Raw genomic sequence first — 12,564 nt, forward strand, 5'->3', positions numbered from 1 at the left:
ATCCAAAGTCGGTGTAGCAGATCGGCTTCCATGCCGGTTCCTCGGACTTCCCCTGCCACATGCACGTTAAATGACATCAAGGAAAATTTTTTCGCTTGTCTTAGACGCAATAAAAAGGAGAACAACGACGTCTCGGAGCCGCCGCCACATGGGAAGAAACAATCCAATATAGGTACCTAGGCGTTCTTTCCCAACTAGTACGCTCGCACTGTCTACCTGCACGTTCTAGCCACAAGCATTACCCCCCTGTTGCCAACGACGGTAGTGGCATGAGTCATCAGGCTGGTAGCGTCTTGTGTGTGATGTTATGAAAATCCTCAGTACACTTGCGGCGCAGCAAGGAGCCTTTTAACTTGGCGGAGCTGACTTTTGCCGCTGTCTGCCTTGCTTCGAGGCCAGTATCCAAACTGTCGGGTTGCCCTCGGGTCCAAAGCTTGTATTTTCTGCTTCAAAATCAATAGCGGTGGATAATAAAACGGAATTTTGTCTGAGAAAGGGAGGACACCAAGACAAGAGTTGCGGCCGACATCAGTGAGGCAGCCGTGGGCGTGGTCTGGTGGTGTGAACAAACAAAAGAAAGGGAGTCACAAAATGGCCAAGATGAAACAAACAACGCATTCACCGTGCACCTAGATAGGACACTTGTTCTCCGGAAAATTGACATTGCCCGGGCAAAGCAAACTTGAAGTACCAATTGCTATAACATAACTGGATAGTGGTATCCCCCCAGCCTGAACTTGGTGGCCTGCTACCTCCCCCAAAGCCGCACAAGATCTAGACGACCCAATAGAGGACCGGATCGATGAAGAGATTCCATACCGGATGCCGGATACTTCCCCGTCGCACCCTCCCTCCGACCACTGTTTGTTTTCAAGGCCGGGCATGACCTGTGCAGCTCGCGGGCGGCACAGGCACGCCGTCAAAGAATACCCCGGCTGGGGACGGATATGGCTCCGGATCATTGACTTCCCATCCCATTGGCTCTCGAGGTAGACTCTAACTCTCAAGCTCCCGGAGTTCATTCTGCTTTCCAGGCTGCTGGCTAGTTCTAATCTGTTTCCATCTAGAATCCGTGTTTTCCCTCCTCGCTGTCATTCTACATACCCACAGAACCTCCAAACTCTGATGAACTGGATCGGTAAAGGATGAAATCCAATTTTGCTCCCAGAGAGCGACTTAATCGCCGGGCTGCCCAACAATATCATCGTCCTGCCTTTTGGCTGCCGACGCAAGGTCTTCATTCATCTTTCTCTTCTTACTCCTAAGTTTTTTTGGTGATAGCTGTATTACTGACATGATAACATCAGTGGTCTTGAAGCCTGCCTACCGAAGTCTCAAAAACCGGAAACCTCTGTCGACGAAAGTTGAACGAAACCCAACTCCGCCACATCGAAATATACCAACAACTGGGGTTCGCAAAAAGCCTTACACAGTTGCTCTATCAGTGACAGACCTGCAATATCTTGAAGACAATTCAGGAAATAGCAATGTGAGCCCCACGAGATGCTAGACAAAGATGGCCAGCGTCGTGTGGACAGCACCCAACCCCCCGTCCTTCAACTCGAGTCGGATAACGGCTTTACAGCACCACAAGTGTGCTGCTGTAACTTTCAACATGTAGACAAGACGATCGGGCTTGGTTCAAGGCGTTGTCTTCGTTTGAGGTCTGTTGTCACTTGGACATGTTGCCTCTTGGTCAGTAAGCGCAGCTCAATTTTCTCGTCTTGGTACCTAGTTCCCTCACCCAGCATCATCACAACATAGGGCAAGGTGGCCGAGCGGTCTAAGGCGCCAGGTTCAGGCCCACTTGAATTAACTTACTCCTAGAGTATTTCCTGGTCTCGCAAGAGGCGTGGGTTCGAATCCCACCCTTGTCACATCTCTTTTGCTCGTTTTGCATTCCTGTTCTTCTTTCTTTTTTGACGGACAGTACAACTGAGGGGGAGCTGCAAGGAGGCTTGAGAACTTGTCACTGGACTGTAAGATGAACGGGATATGAGAGCCGTGAATGCGCTGGAGGCGACGATGTTCAGAGACTCTGGAAGGACATTAGGGAGGGTTGCTCTCTTGATGACACAAGTCATTAAAGTCTTCATGAAGGAGAAAGATGGCCAAATCTAAAGCGAACACAGAAATCCAAAGCCCCCAGGTGTGGAAGTCCAGCTCTTACCAAACCAGAGTTCACATCAAACACCCTGTCCATTCCTCAAAATACCATCAGACTCAAACCCCATAGCACCGAATAGAACGCCAGCCACTGGCCGGTATCAACTCTCTCACCCCCCGACAAAACAATACTAGCCGAAGGAATAGGAGCAAGCTGCGTCCTACTCGGACTTGACAAAACCGTCCCTGGCCCCGGTCTCTGCTGCACCAACAAACTCCCCTCTCCACCACCACCACCCGCGACCCTCGCCTCATACGAAGAAGAAGCAGCCGTCACACTTTCAGTAGTATCTACTTCGCCTGCCGTGAGCCCCACAGTCAAAACCTCAGTCGTGGTGGTGGTTTCGGACTCACTCGAAAACAGCGGTCTATTCTCAGCCGGTGGGAACATTGCCGTCTGCGTAGGCGCAGCCTGCGGTGAGAGATGACAATAGCTATCAAACACAGCCAGCGCAGAAGCAGTAGCTTCCGGCTCGGAAGGCACGCACTTTGATGAGACGGCCCTGCTGATTATACTCTCGAATTTTATCGAGCTGGAGGCGCAGAAGCAGGAGTAGGAGGTTGTGCGGCCGCCGTCGCCGCAGCCGGAGACCATGTTCCTCACGATGTTGGACAAGGGGGCTTCGGCGCAGGGGGGGAGGGAGGAGTAGAGGGGGACTTGGTTGATGAAGATTCTTTGGGCTGTTGTTGCTGTGACAACCAGTAGGGGGAGGAGGAGGAGGCGCATGGTGCCTGTTGGATGGTGTTTAGGTGGTTGTGTTGAGGAGGGAACAATGAAGTCATCGGGGTGGGTGGTATAGGTGGGTTTTATCCTGCGGTGGTGAAGCCTTACTGAGTCGATTCAGAGATTGGTTTTGTCTTCAAACGGAAGATGCCGCAGCCTCGAAAAGCCATCAGCGTTTGGGAGATTAAAATAGTTGGGAATACGTGACGGCAGCTTTATGATGATTTGCCACCTTTTGCGCGGAGGAATGATCATATCTGACGCTCCATCATCGCGCAGTACCGACACGACAAGAAGAGACAAAATTTCGGCATGCAGGGAAAAGGACTTGGCCGTTTCTAACTACCGGTCGCTATAGGTAGCCTGGTCAGATGTGGCGTTCGGCCCAGGCCGAGATTCTTTTTCTGAGCTCACAAGCGCGCGTTTACTGTTTGTCAGCTCGTCCGGTGTTGGACCCTGAAATGCTCGGTGGCACAAAAAGGGAAAATATTTCTAGCCTTGTCAGAACTTTCGTGTTCATTGGCGTTCCTGGCAGGGAAGCCAACAGAAAGGTCCCTAAACGGCATTTCGGAGCTGAACCTTTTGGCCAGTTCAGGCGGCCATCAAAATTGCAAAGTTATACAAGTATGGCAGAGCGAGCAAATATCAAACCGACCTGATAGAGTCAGTAATCAGCGATCAGTTCTTGCTTTGATGGTTTGCTTTTCTGTTTTGATTTCCATACCTTCCATCCCAAAATGCCGACCTCGCAGAGCGACCGGGTGGCCATTCTGCGGAGCCATCGTGTTCGATGGTTTGTGGTCGGCTGGCTAGCTTGGTTGAGCATTTCTGGTGCGCTGGTGATCGCACTAGCACCGTCTTCTCCCGTCATAATCGCTGTCCTCTCTGGAGTATGGGTCTTGTCAGTCACCGGTACCATCGCAGTATCCTTCCTGCTGCTGTTGGCATCACCTACCACTGAGAGCAACAAGCCATTGTGGCTTCGACTGAAAAGCAAGTATAGCCGCAACTTGGGGAGCACTGTCATAACCCTATTCGCGGCGACGGTCACGCTACCCATTCTGTACTGGAGTCTCTGGGATCCCGAGCGCAGGCGGAACGTTATTACGTTTGATCGTGATACTGTGGTAGGTCACCCCCAACTTCACACCCTATTCTTGAACCACTGTCTCATCAGTATTGAAACCTCGCAGGACAGCGTTCTCTTCCCCTCGATCACCCTCTTCCAACGAGCCGACTGGACATCGCAGGCCAACCTCGAAGTTGACCCACCCCCCAAGTGTTTCCTGGGATGGCACAACGAAACCGCCCCAGACTGCGATATCACTTCAACATCATACACCGGATCTTGCCAATGCAGCAACAGATGGAATGACAGAATCGAAGACTTTGAGTGGCAAAACACCAGCTACCGCGCCTTCACTCTGACGTCGTCCCTCTCGATGGTGTCTCCAATGCCAACATACCAAATGATCGTCCAAGCGTTCTTTACCTGTCAGTTAGCCCCCTCCTCAATCCCGAATATACCTGAAAGCTGACACAGAAAACAGATGACACCACCAAAGCCCGCACCGACGCCTCCCGCGTCCTCTCCCCCAGCCTCTGGATCGCCGTTTACGACCCAACATTGACAGTCCGAGAAGCACTAGAGAACGGCTACACCCGCATGGTTCTTATCAATGCCAACGGTATGACTGCTCTGAATCTCGGACTCAACTACCGCGAGGCGTTGGGCCATGCACCGGCGTATGACTACCACCTCTCCATATCGACAACACCCTCGATGGATTTGCAGTGCGACACCTCTGATGTAAAGGGAGCATCAGGGCTGTGCTGGTTGAGCTTGTTTCTGCAGTTTCCGAGTTTCGAGAGGCAGGTGTCGCAGCAGGATGTTGCAATGAAGTGGCAGGATGTCGCGGCTGATGCTGGTTCGTGGTTTGCGCTGTTTCAATTGCTGGGGTGGATTACTTCTGGGTTGGCGTGGTATAAGGGGTGATGAAGGCGGATGCTGGGTCATCCTGAAGCCTAGAAGCGAGATGCTCGTATATGATAGTGGTTTGGTGAAAAAGGTGGTTGTTAAGGTAAGCATAATGTCGGTAATCTGCTTTGTATGATAATGATGTGTAGTTAGTCTTGCCCCTATCTGTTACCCTAGCGACATAATTCTTTGTTTATTCTTTCGCGATCCACTTCAGGGGTTCAGCACAAGCCAACATCCCTCCCCCAAAAAAGAGGTCATTCTCCCCATGTCCCCACCTTCTGCAGAGTCACAACGGCCCATCCTCACGTGAAAATCACTACAGCGCCTTGAGCCCACTTCCTGATCGGTGATTCCCTGCCCATTGGCCAGAACCTCCCAAAACGACCCCTCCAAGGGTCTACGCCAAGACCTGTCTTACCCTCCAAAACCCACGATAAGAGAAATCCCCCCCACTTGGAAAGGCAAACAACACACCACGCAGCACGCCGCACCACCAAGTGCATTATCACCAACCTCCCTGACCGAATCACCCCTCTTCTGGCAAATATAATTTTCTGCCCAACGGCCTCTTCTCTCTTCAGTATTTCTTTTTCCTTCATGGGACATTTGAAGCAACAAGGCGGCATCCATTTGATGCGTTGACCAAGACACACAAAATGGCCTCCACCACCAATCACCCCAGACCGCCTCAGTACCACAACCCATCCTGTCTGTCCCCACAACAACGCACACCCCGCCTCATCACAGCGCTTTCTTTCCTCCCCGCCCTGCCGCTGCTGATTGCTCATGGGGTGATTTCCCAGAATGCCATTCCTGCTGTTGGGCTCGCGCCGCTTTTTGTTTCGGCTTGCGTCGGTATTTTTATTTTGCTGCAGCTGAAGAAGAAGGAGAGGAGGCAGAAGAGGGCGGTGAGTGGGGAAGGGTATGGGGATGATATTGAGGGGCATGGGAGACAGCATGGCCAGCACGGCCATCGCGGGAGGATCACGCCTTCTGATGATGACGAGGATGAGGCAGAAGAGAAAGACTCTGTGTTTACCCATCGGATACTAATCTTTTTGGTGGATGCTGGCTTGGCGGCTGGGTTGTTGGTTGTGTTGGGGTTGACGGTTATTGAGACCATCACCGGAAAGCCTTATCATCGTGGCAAGCCTGCGGAGGAGGGTGGCGATGAGGGCGATGTGCCGAAACCTGAACCTGGGCCTGAGGTTGTTGATGATCTGAGAAGGGCGGAGTTGGTGATGCTGGCTGCATATGGAACGATTCCTTTGCTGGTCAACTTGTGAGTTTTGACCAGAATGTCTTGATTTGGAAAGTATGTATACTGACAGAAGATATAGTGGCATCCATTTCTACATGGCAATCAGGGAGCTGATTGCTGGCTTGGCTATTCATGGCTTGATCCAGTACACCGCTTGGCAAGTTCTTGACCCGGACTGCCCGCACTGCGGTGGCAGGTTGAGGCCGGAGCACACGCCAGATATCCCATGGTATGAGACGGTTTCTGCGCCTTCCTTCGCAGTGCCAAGCGTTGCGTTGCCCGAGGTTCCTGCTCCGAATGTCACAATGCCAAAGTGGCAGTGGAAGACCCCGTCTTGGCTGTCGAGAAAGCAGAGCGAGGACTTCTCTGGCGCAGACCCGGATGCCAGGCTGTTTGTGGACGATGGGGACAGGTATAGGGACGATACCACTGAGGACGAGGCAGCATCCACGACTGGCATTGTTGCTGGCACTGCATCCGTGGGCCCAGGCCCTGTTGTCGAAGAGGTCGTGAAGGGGAAGAAGGACAAGAAAAAGAGGTCTTCAAGCGGTTCGGGGTACTACGAGGATGAGGCCGGGTGGCCCTAAGCTAAAACAGAGTGTATTGAGGAGTTGATGGTGGATGGTGGATGAGTTGCGCGGTGTTGAAGCGTGGGAGCTGGAGGGAGGTGGGCTGCGTAGCGATCAGCTGGTGTGAGCAGGTAGTCTGAGTTTGGTGGATGTCTTTTTTAGATACCCTTGTTTGCTGTTCTTGATTTCGACGGAAATATACGGAGTAGGAGTTGCTGTTCTCATGATCCGATGAAAATATGGCTTCGCGCGCTCTCGTGGTAAGTGATGGGAATCGTGCACGGGCCCGCTGATGCCTGCTATGTTTGCTTGCCAGGCTTTGAACCTCCGCAACCGCGTTCCGACCCCTCAATTTGTCAATTTCGCCATGCTCTCCCAAGAAATTGACCTCAGAACACTGGTATTCTGCCCATATGAAGTGGGAAGTGTGCTAACCCTTCGACCTGCAATAGAGAACTTGAAACAGAGCGATGACGAAACTCAATTGCTACGCGTCAGGATTAAGAAGCTCCAGCAACCCTGGACACTTTCCTGCTGTATGCCTGTCGATGTTCTGAGCGACTGCTCAGTCCGTGTCAAGGAGACGGCCTTTCTAAAACTCTTCGACTGGCGCTTTGCTGCACAGCAGCGTTCCGATCAAGGTGTCAATCCATGGACCGAGGAAACCGCTACTAAGTACGCAAAGTTTGCTGTTAGCCGCGAGGTCGAGAAGTTTCTTGAACAACTCAAAGAAAACCAATATCAGGAAACCGACGAGGATTGGAGCATTGGCCAGGATGAGACATTTCTTGTCCAGCAGACACTTAACATGTACGACAGCGATACTACTGTTTACAAACGTCTCTAGCCTCTCTAGGGCACAACAATACCACGCTTGATGGCTGCCGTTGAGCTTGATATTGCACCACCTACTATGGAGGGCGAGAAGTTCAGAGACCTCTTCAGCGTTCAGGGAATCTTGCTCGAGTATCTCCCTGATAGCTTCACACTCCGAAATATCGACGCCATGGCCCCGGCTGAGGATCTGCAGGGAGTTGTCGACCAAGCCGTTGAGATCGCTCGATCATTGGGAGACCACGGAGTTCTGAACACAGATGTTCGACTCAATAACTTTCTCGTCACATCATGCCAGAGGGAAGATGCGGATAACAATGATGCAGATCCGCCGAGGCAGACTTGCCGGGTCGTCATGTTGGACTTTGCGCAATGCCGGGTGCGAAGAGAAGACGAATCTGACTTTGACTAGGGACGTGCAAAGGCTCAGCAGGATGAAGAAGGGGCTGTAGGCATGGTCATTCGACACTACCTAAGCAAGCTTGGAAAACAAGTATCCTACACGCCATCGGGACGCTATGATGAATTTGCAGAAGGGGAGTCGGAGGATGAGCAATGATCTGGTGACTTTGAGGAACATTTCAAGCTTTTAGGTCGATTCTTCAAGCTAAATCCACCGAGCCAAATCTTCTTCGTTTGCCAACCAGGTCTTTCATCTCTTCTCAACATCATCTACCTGCACCGTGGTAGCCTTTTCTTTCTCTGCAGGTACCCCGCCAACAGAATCCTCGACGAGCTGGCGTTCCACAACATAGGACGAGAACTTTCTCGCGCTCACCCCCTTCTCAAACAGCTCTTCCAACTGCTCCAAGCTCCTCCCTTTTGTCTCAGGCACATAGAAGAATGCCCAGAGAGCAAGGACCAGATTGCTTGACCCCCAGATATACCCATACTTCGGCCCCCATCCCAGTTTATCTGGGTTGATGAAGTAGGGTGTACAGAACGACACGACCCATCCAACGATAAAGTTGAGACCCGAAGCCGTCCCGACAGTCTGCGATCTCAACCTCTGCGAGGGGATCTCCGTCGACAACGCCCACATAACCGGCCCCTGACCAATGCCATAGATCCAAGTAAACACGATACTCATTGCGACCAACGCTCTGCTTGCCGCAGGATCTGTCCACGCCGAAACAGTATATGCAATCGCCATCCCGTACATCATCCCCGCCGAGATCACCGACGTCCCGATCAGCAGCTCTCTTCTGCCAAAATACTTCATCGCCGGAAACGCCGCCATATTTCCCGTCAGCGCAATTGCAAGCGAAATCATCACCCACTCAAACGGCGATCCAACCCTCGCCTGCACAAACAAATACACCGAAAACCCAGCCATAAACGTCACCCCCGTCGCCGTCCCCCCAATCGTCGTCGCGAAGCAGAGCAATGTCCTTCTCAAATCCGGACCCCGAAACATATCATTAAGATGAACACCCGAATGCAGTTCCTGCTCCAGCAAAAACGCACTCTTGATATCCTCCACCTCTGCCCGGAGATACGCCTCGTCTTTGATACCCCTCAACCGTCTCACCGCGTTGATCGCTTTCTCGTCCTGCCCTTGGGTGACGTAGAAACGGGGTGTATCCGGCAAGAAAGCCAACAAAATCGTCAAGATTGTCGGAACAATGTACATCACCCCCAGGGGAACCTGCCAAGGTGCGTTCCCAGGGTATATCTTGCAGTAATTATCCACCAAAATCCCAAACAGCGCCCCGAGGGAGGTTTGAAAGGTGCTCATCCCCACAATCGGCCCTCTCAGCAAGGCTGGCGCAGATTCCGTCATGTACGTCACGCTGTAGGGGACGAAAAACCCGTTGCTTACTCCAAGCAGTAATCGGCCTGCGTATAAGCCACCTAGGGAGGTTGTCCCGATCATGAGGCTTACGCTCAAGAAAGCGAAACCGCAACCGAGCCAGAGGCCGATGCGGCGGGAGAGTTTTGTGTGGGAGGCGTACATGACGATGGCGGAGAGGAAGCCGCCGACGTTCATGAGGGATTGGATCAGGCGCTGGACGTCGGTGGAGATGTTGAGGCCGATGGGGTTGGTGGGGTCTTCGTAGCCGTAGACGCGGAGGAAGGCGGGCATGGATTGGAAGCCAGCGATGGCGGCGGAGTCGTAGCCGTATTGGAATTGTCCGAGTGCGATGAAGAAGCAGATGGTTATGATGCGCTTTTCGGCGAGGAAGTTACTGCGAAAGGGGGCGGGGGGTGGTTTGGGGGTCGGGGGGGCCATAGTGGGTGGTTGATGGGCCGGCGAAGGTGTACTCTGTATGGAAGCTGGGGATGGTGATGGTGGGAGAAGGGAAATGGTGAGAGGCAACACCACACCCAGGTTTGGATAGTGGATGAGGAGACCTCTGGGTGGGAGGGACAGTTCGGGGTAGGCATATTCTTATCTGGCTGTTACTACATGCCTTGGGTGGGATATAAGTCGATCATCCTCTGCCGGGACCGCTTCCCCTCACTTCTCCAACAAACAATAGAACAGGAAGTCTGGAACCGGGTGAGTGTTGCACAAGAACCGTTAAATGCACTTAACAAGTGGAAACCATAACAGAAGCTGTATTGGCTAATCAACGGGTGACAGCAGATAGAGTGGCCTCGGACTCCAACACACTTTGGACATATGCAAGGATCAAAATATGATTATCTCAGTGAAGAATGCCAGAAGAAAAACATGTGGCCAACTCCCGCACTGGGATATTAAAACGGTTCGTTTGGAGAGATCTTGCATGGATGGTTGAAGCATGGGTCTGGTGTATAATACCCGCATGTAACGTTGTTGGCAGCCATATCGACTTGATTGGGGTTCTTGCCGGGAGCCGAAAGGAGGGGAGATTGACTTCCGGCAGGTTAGGAAAATGATACAGGGGATCAGTTGACGGCAAATTTTGGGATGTTGTTCCCAAGACTCCAAGAAATAAGCAGCATTGCATTTTGTCGGGCCATCAAGCCTCTCAACTGCTATCTCGAGCTACTCGCTATGATGTCTTGACAAGAAGCCCATCAGCCTCCCAAAGTTCCAGTCTTACCAAGGAGGACTACCCTTCACTTTCAACGCCCCCACCTCATCGAACCCTGATCGCCATAGGTAAACGGATGATTGGTCGGCGAGTCATCGCAGTTGGCATACGACATAACAATATAGGTACGTGCAGCATGTGTGTGGTTGGTGGGTCAGCCATAGTACCCCGAATAGCCAATCTTGACACATTGGTTGATTATAGCGTTGGAGACCTGGGGAAGATCTAGCGTACTCGCCGTAGCCGCATCACCGCCAGGTGGGCTGCTCTACCTCGTAGAACGATGGTGAGTAAGGTAGGCACTTACACCAAGCCACAGGTTCGAGGAAGACGTAAAGATGTGGGTTGTGGTCATTGTGGAGCAGTTGCATAACGAAATTTGGCATGTTTCCAAGGCTGTTATCCCAGTCGCCAAAAATGTAGAATCGGTTGTTGGAATGGAATTAGGAATGCTAGAAGCGGACGACTGAGCGACAGTTTCATGGAGATGGTTGCAGAAAAAAAGAAGGAGGAAGCCTGCGACACGAGAGTTGAAATTCATCTTGATGTAGTTGACTGTTGACGTACGATACAACGTATGATTGCTCTCTCGCTAGTTTACATGAAGGGGGTGGATTTCTTGTGAGAGGAAGCGCTGGATTTATACTGGACCGGATCTTTCACATGATAGATGTTGACTTTAAGGGAAAGGTGTTTGAATGTTTGAGTGTTCGAGTATTGCGAGTCTGCGTTTGAGCGCGACATTCACGTCATGCTCCGATGGCCGACACATCTATTCAGGTGTGATCAGAATTGAAACGAGCACTTTTCAAGGCAGGGCTAACATAGTAGGCTACCTGGACTTGTCGGGTGAGCTGACCGGTTGCGGTGATTGTGATGGGAGAAAAGTGATACGGCGATTGTCACGGTTTGGGAGATTCGACACACATCTCCTGTCTGTCTGTATTGATGCAAACTCTTCTGACTGCCTTTCAGGGTCCCCTTTTCGTTGGTAGTCAGGACCAGTCATACGGTGGTATAATGTCTCGGCTGTAGGGCCTCATGGGTACACTCAAAATGTTCAAACGAACTTCAGCAAACATAGGTACCCACCTAGCCTTCCTCAACCAGGCAAGCCTCCTGCGTTTCAGAACGATCCAAAAGACATGTTGCCCAGCTGCCCACAGTGCCGAGATGCTTCAAACGGCCATTTGACGTCAAATCACCCACCAGGTGCCAAAACGGCGTCCGGTTATGAGCGGAGGACCAACCGTGCCATGTGGCATCATCTTGATTGTGGGGGTTAACCTGACTCTTCGGGCAGTTGGCACCTACTGACTTGCATTGACTTGAGTTAACTAGCTGTTGAAGAAACAACTTTCACCGAGACAAATACATCCGTAAGACTTTTTCTTGAAAGATCGGTCATTACCGCACTCCCAACTGTGCCATGTAGCGGCGTTTTGGTTGTGGGGTGGACCCTGAGCGCGTTCCCGTGTCTGTCCTTGGGACCTGCATAGAAGCCTTAGAGAAAGGATGATATTCTGGAAAAAGGACAGAGCCTGATTGGCTACTGCTCTGAGACACCACACCCACCTCTCCGATTCATAGCCTTGCGCCATGTGATTGGTCACAATGCCTTGCCGGTCCTGAATTCTATGTGCCTTCACTGACTATTAATAAACACCTTAGGTTGACACTGCTGCCAAGAATCTGTGCATACGCAATGAACGGACTTTGTCCCAAATCAAGGCAAGATAATGCAGAAGGATGAGTTGTTCCCTCTGTGGGTCAGGTTATGAGACGTTTGAGGTATATTCGTTGTGCTCCATGCCACTCCTCTGTATTTTCCACAGTTCTCAGAATTTTATCACTTTTCTCTTCTGCCTTGGGTTCACCACATTCACCTAGGTACCTGATAGATGCTCATCCAGCATCTTTGGCAGACAATAAACACAGGAATGTCTGTCGCGTTATATCCAGGCTCAACAGACACTTCTCTGCTTTATTCATCGATACTATCTTGT

General features: G+C 51.5%; 5 protein-coding genes and 1 non-coding gene across 6 annotated transcripts; 3 read left to right on the forward strand and 3 right to left on the reverse strand.

Annotated features, from left to right (window-relative positions):
- Nucleotides 1-1,764: 1,764 nt before the first annotated feature.
- Nucleotides 1,765-1,877, forward strand: QC763_0034530. Its single transcript has one exon. It is a non-coding gene; the product is annotated as a tRNA-Leu (tRNA).
- A 231-nt stretch (nucleotides 1,878-2,108) lies between these two features.
- On the reverse strand, nucleotides 2,109-2,893 carry QC763_204724 (uncharacterized protein; the record flags this gene model as incomplete). Its single annotated transcript, XM_062909511.1, has 2 exons — nucleotides 2,109-2,457; nucleotides 2,521-2,893. The coding sequence occupies 2 exons, from the start codon at nucleotides 2,891-2,893 to the stop codon at nucleotides 2,207-2,209; spliced, it is 624 nt and encodes a 207-aa protein (XP_062768303.1). The 3' UTR covers nucleotides 2,109-2,206.
- A 613-nt stretch (nucleotides 2,894-3,506) lies between these two features.
- On the reverse strand, nucleotides 3,507-6,961 carry QC763_0034550 (uncharacterized protein; the record flags this gene model as incomplete). The annotated part of the gene is made up of 3 exons (XM_062905551.1): nucleotides 3,846-6,961; nucleotides 3,615-3,771; nucleotides 3,507-3,545 (listed from the first exon to the last, which is right to left on the reverse strand). Exons 1-3 carry the CDS (start codon nucleotides 3,863-3,865, stop codon nucleotides 3,507-3,509), a joined length of 216 nt encoding a protein of 71 aa, XP_062768304.1. The 5' UTR covers nucleotides 3,866-6,961.
- Nucleotides 3,628-4,886, forward strand: QC763_0034560 (uncharacterized protein; the record flags this gene model as incomplete). The annotated part of the gene is made up of 3 exons (XM_062905552.1): nucleotides 3,628-4,017; nucleotides 4,084-4,384; nucleotides 4,441-4,886. 3 exons carry the CDS (start codon nucleotides 3,628-3,630, stop codon nucleotides 4,884-4,886), a joined length of 1,137 nt encoding a protein of 378 aa, XP_062768305.1.
- Nucleotides 5,288-6,939, forward strand: QC763_204730 (uncharacterized protein). Its single transcript, XM_062909512.1, has 2 exons — nucleotides 5,288-6,153; nucleotides 6,212-6,939. The coding sequence occupies exons 1-2, from the start codon at nucleotides 5,528-5,530 to the stop codon at nucleotides 6,717-6,719; spliced, it is 1,134 nt and encodes a 377-aa protein (XP_062768306.1). The 5' UTR covers nucleotides 5,288-5,527; the 3' UTR covers nucleotides 6,720-6,939.
- Nucleotides 6,962-8,187: 1,226 nt separating the features above from the next.
- On the reverse strand, nucleotides 8,188-9,768 carry QC763_204740 (uncharacterized protein; the record flags this gene model as incomplete). The annotated part of the gene is made up of 1 exon (XM_062909513.1): nucleotides 8,188-9,768. The coding sequence occupies one exon, from the start codon at nucleotides 9,766-9,768 to the stop codon at nucleotides 8,188-8,190; it is 1,581 nt and encodes a 526-aa protein (XP_062768307.1).
- Between the last annotated feature and the right edge of the window lie 2,796 nt (nucleotides 9,769-12,564).

Source organism: Podospora pseudopauciseta (genome assembly GCF_035222475.1).
Source record: "Podospora pseudopauciseta strain CBS 411.78 chromosome 2 map unlocalized CBS411.78m_2, whole genome shotgun sequence".
NCBI classification, from domain to species: Eukaryota; Fungi; Ascomycota; class Sordariomycetes; order Sordariales; family Podosporaceae; genus Podospora; species Podospora pseudopauciseta.